Source organism: Alexandromys fortis, unplaced genomic scaffold (genome assembly GCF_014885135.2).
Source record: "Alexandromys fortis isolate MF-2015 unplaced genomic scaffold, M_Fortis_MF-2015_v1.1 scaffold_56, whole genome shotgun sequence".
In the NCBI taxonomy this organism is placed as follows: Eukaryota; Metazoa; Chordata; class Mammalia; order Rodentia; family Cricetidae; genus Alexandromys; species Alexandromys fortis.
The window spans coordinates 5,952,652-5,956,987 of record NW_026067935.1 but is presented as its reverse complement, the minus strand read 5'-3'; the positions used below and the strand labels follow the sequence as shown (position 1 = coordinate 5,956,987).

The following is a 4,336-nucleotide window of genomic DNA, read 5'->3' as shown; positions in this document are numbered from 1 at the left end:
TTTTTTTGAGACAGGGTTTCTCTGTAGCTTTGGAGCCTGTCCTGGAACTAGCTCTTGTAGACCAGGCTGGTCTCAAACTCACAGAGATCCCCCTGCCTCTGCCTCCCAAGTGCGGGGATTAAAGGCGTGCGCCACCATGGCCTGGCTTCTTTTCTTTTTTAAAATAATTTATTTTTATGTGCACTGGCATTTTGCCTGCGTGTATGTCTGTGTGAGAATGTCAGATCTTGGAGTTACAGTTATGAGCTGCCATGTGGGTGCTGGGAATTGAATCTTGGTTCTCTGGAAGAGCACTCAGTGCTCTTAACCACCGAGCCATCTCTCCAGCCCTGCCGTTTCTTTAATGAAGGTGAAGTGGAGGGTGTTTCATATACTTAAAGATTATTTATATTTTCTGTGAACCGTCATGTCTGTTTCAAGAGAAGACTCCATCTTTTTACATTGACTTTTTTTAAAATGTATGTATGAAGTCTGTGTGTGTGAATGCATGCATTTGGGTTCATATGTGGGAGTCAGCCCTTGCTTTCCATCTTGAGACAGGGTCCCTTGTTCACTGCTAGGCAGTACAAGCTAGCTGGCCTGCAAGTCTCTGGTCATCCTCTTGCCTGTCTCCCATCTCACTATGGGGACACTAAGATTAGAAGGGTGGCACCACCCCAGCTTTATGTACTTCCTGGGGATCCAAATCCAGGTCTTCAGGACTGTGTGGTAAGTGCTTTGTCCACTGATCTGTGTCCTTAGCCCTTTTTATTGGTTTCTAAGAGCTCTTTGTATATGAAAGACAGTAACTCTTGGTCTGCTGGTGATGCATGGACTCCTCCCTGCTGGGAGCCTTTTACTTGGATGATGATGGTGTGTGTGTTTCTATAGGAAGGTTTTTCAGTATGAATGCAGCCAAAACTATTTTTTTTTTTTTGGTAGCATCTGGGCTTTGCAATTCTCCACTTGAGAAAACAGCGAGAGGTTAGGTGTGGTCCTTTTGTAGGTTTGTGTCCATCTGTATGTATGCAGGTGTGTGCACATGTGGAGAGAGGCCAGACACGAACCTTGAGTGTTATTCCTAATGGGCCATGACTGTTTAGACAGGGTTTCTCTTTAGGACCTGGGATTCACTGACTTGGCTAGGCTGGTTGTTCGGGAAACCTCAAAGATCTTTCTCTACTGCCTCAGCACAGGATTGCAAGCATGTGCTACCACACCTGATGTCTTTAATGGGGGTTCTCAGTATCAAGTGGGGACATCTATGTAGCAAGCACTTTAATGACTTTGGTGTTTCCCTAAAGTTTTGGTCCACCGGGAGTTTGGTGGTCACCTTTTCCCCTGTGGGCAGATAACTGACCTAATGCCAACATTTGTCACCATGGAAAACCAGGCTTTTGTTTTCTTAATCAGCTTTGAAGCTGGTGTCACAGCCCAGGTTCCTGTCCTGCCCACCTTCCCTACCAGGTCACCGAGAGTGAGCCTAGTGTGATGTGGCTCTCAGGGCTGCACATCCCAGAGTCCTACCTCACAGCACTGGTACAGGCCACGTGCCGGAGAAATGGCTGGCCGCTGGACCGGTCCACCTTGTTCACACAAGTGACCAAGTTCCAGGACGCTGATGAAGTGAATGAGCGAGCAGGGCAAGGTACAGCGAGGGTCACATACCCGGCTCTCCAACTGGGGCTTCCCTCTCAGAACCGTCACCTAGCTCAACGGGATGAGCACCATGTGGATCCTATGTTGCTGCTGTGGCATATCAGAGAGCAGAGTTTCCTGATGGAGACTAGCCGAGTCGCAGGGTGGATGGCAGGGAGGCCTGACCATGCTAGTTTGTGGCAAGTGGGCGACTAGATTAAGTTCTCAGAGATAACTGAGCGGCTTCCCCTGAAGGGCAGACGAGTAGGGACCAAAAAAGCACATAAGCTAGCCCAGAGCTTTGGTCAGGCATATTCAAGCTTTTGACATTGTGACCTGACACTGTCAGCTACAAAGTTCCCACTTGAGAGCTGTATAACCTATCAAAATCACGAAACCAAACCCCTCCTAGTGTTTTAAGCAGGTCTGCAATTGTGCTGAGCTGCATTCATCCCTATCTTTTGTCCATGGGCCACAGCTGCTAGATGCCAGCATTCTGTGCAGGCGCTAGTTGGAAACTGTTTCCCTAGCCAGAGTTCACTGAACTGTGAAGAGCAGAAGCCCCTTTGTGCCTATTTAAGAAGAGTGGATTAATGGGCAAGTCTCAGGGGCCCTCAGATAGGTCTCACTGGTGAGCATCCAGCTGCCACTCTGTGGGGCAGGTGGACGACTTTTGCCTTTGGTGAGAGCGCTGAATGGTAATCACTAGACCACCAATAAGTGTAGACATTCTCACTTTTTGGGGTTTCTGTGTGCTAGAGACCACACTTCTCTTGGACTTCCCCTTTTGTTCAGAGGATGCTGGGATTGCTGGGTGCCCTGAAGCCAGAGTCCAGGAAGACAAGTGCTGCCTGGACCACTTCCTTGGAGCCCTGCATCTCCTATCCAGTGGATAGGATAGGAGCTATCCACTCCTATCCTATCCACTTTATGTGGAAGTAGGGCAGAGTTGAGCGCCCCACCCCAGTAGCATTTGTACTTTTCCTCTGTGCACACCTGTGAGAAGAGAGCTGCCACACAATAGAACACAGATGCCATCTTTTTGTCACCCCCAGGGTGCTTTGTTTCAGGGCTCTACCTGGAGGGCGCTGACTGGGATATAGAGAGTGGGTGTCTTATCAAGAGTAAGCCCAAGGTGCTGGTTGTGGACCTGCCCATCCTGAAGATCATCCCCATTGAAGCTCACCGTCTGAAGCTACAGGTGACAGTTACCTCCCTGACCCCATGGTGCCGTCCCTCCTCTCAGGGCAGGCTAGGGCATGAAAACATTCCAGTATACATGCATGTGGGTGCCCATAATCCCTGGGGTCAAGTCCAAGCTTAGAGCCTGTGGTAGAGACCCCGGGGAAACTCCCTTCTTAGGAGATTCTGGACATAACTATTTGAGTCAGAAAGTGGCTCCATCCAGTGTGAACAGCAGGTGCCTTCTACTCTGGCTGGCTGGGAACTAGGCAGCGTTTGCCCAGCCACCCCATGGTATCCGATGTTAGCCTGGCACTGCTCATGTGAAGTTCTCAGGCTGAATCCCATCTAGTTATGAGCTGATGCCTCCAACCCTGAGGATGTCCCCTGCCACTCCTTTGCAGAACACCTTCCGGACCCCCGTCTATACCACCTCCATGAGGAGAAATGCCATGGGTGTCGGCCTAGTGTTCGAAGCTGACCTCTTTACCACGAAGCACATCTCACACTGGGTGCTCCAGGGGGTGTGCCTCACCCTGAACTCAGATTAACCCCAGCATCAGCATGTGGAGGACTACACGGAGCTACTATGCCTGGCACACAGGTGCTGACGTCATTGCAGGGAGTTTACCAAGGGGCAGCTGGAATGCTGGTGGGAGGGTGTTTGATGCTGATTTTTCTTGCATTTCAAAGTGGCCATCTACACATACTTTTCTATTAAATGAACCTTGTTTTGCAATGGGTTTTGGTGTGTGGATGCATGTGTGTGGGTGCACCTCAATCTTGTTTATTCCTCAGGTTTTTGCCTTATTTGTTCTTGAGATAAGGTCTTACTATTCTGGAGCTTGCTGACTCACCAAAGCCCGAGGATCCCCATCTCCATCTCCCGAGGGCTGGGGTCACAAATCTGCACCATCACACTTAGTTTTTTTTTTTAACTTTTTATTTCTGTATATGTATGTATGAGCCTGACTGAATATGTGTGCACCACACGTGAGGTGTCGGGGTCCCTGGAGTTACAGCCAATTGTGAGCCACCATGTGGGTGCTGTAATCGGCAGCAGTATCTTTTTAGCCTTGGTTTTGCATCTCAATCTTCTTTTTGAGAACTTTGGACACAGCACACGCCAGTGCAAGTTTTAAGGCAAGTGCATTCTCTCTTCCTTCCTGTTAAGCCACTGAAGAGGGGTTCTACCCGTTTCTGCTCAGTACGTGCCCTTTGCTGGCAAGAGCATAGAAGGCTGAGGCTGCTGAGTCAACTGTTCAGTTCCTGCCCAGCCTCCAGACTCCTCCTCTCCCAGGCCTTTGTGTGGCTTGGGGAAGAATGGTACTGTGAGGCTGGCCTGGCCAGCTGGGAATAGGGAGGCAGTGTGGAGCCTGGGCAGGACAGAACGCAGCTTCTGCCAGAAATGCAGGAGTACCAACATCTCAGCAACAGCTCAAGGCAGCAAGTGTTCCCACCCCCACCCGTGAGTCCTCCCCTCCCATCTCCTCCACAGTCCCCCGGTGCTTCAAAAAGACACAGAGGAGAAGAAGGG

At 50.0% G+C, this 4,336-nt stretch overlaps 1 protein-coding gene across 7 annotated transcripts in view; it reads left to right on the top strand.

Annotated features, from left to right (window-relative positions):
* The window catches only part of Dnah10 (dynein axonemal heavy chain 10), a 133,112-nt gene that overhangs the window by 117,276 nt on the left and 11,500 nt on the right, over positions 1 to 4,336 (top strand). For 3 of the 7 annotated variants that reach the window (XM_050146558.1, XM_050146559.1, XM_050146557.1), the window contains exons 77-79: positions 1,447 to 1,627; positions 2,673 to 2,818; positions 3,204 to 4,186. In XM_050146558.1, the coding sequence (XP_050002515.1) occupies positions 1,447 to 1,627; positions 2,673 to 2,818; positions 3,204 to 3,350 (474 nt within the window). In that variant the 3' untranslated portion in view covers positions 3,351 to 4,186. Of the gene's footprint in view, positions 1 to 1,446; positions 1,628 to 2,672; positions 2,819 to 3,203; positions 4,187 to 4,336 lie in introns of those variants that run through there. The other 4 variants (XR_007592553.1, XM_050146560.1, XR_007592555.1 and 1 more) reach the window with 4 other exon arrangements.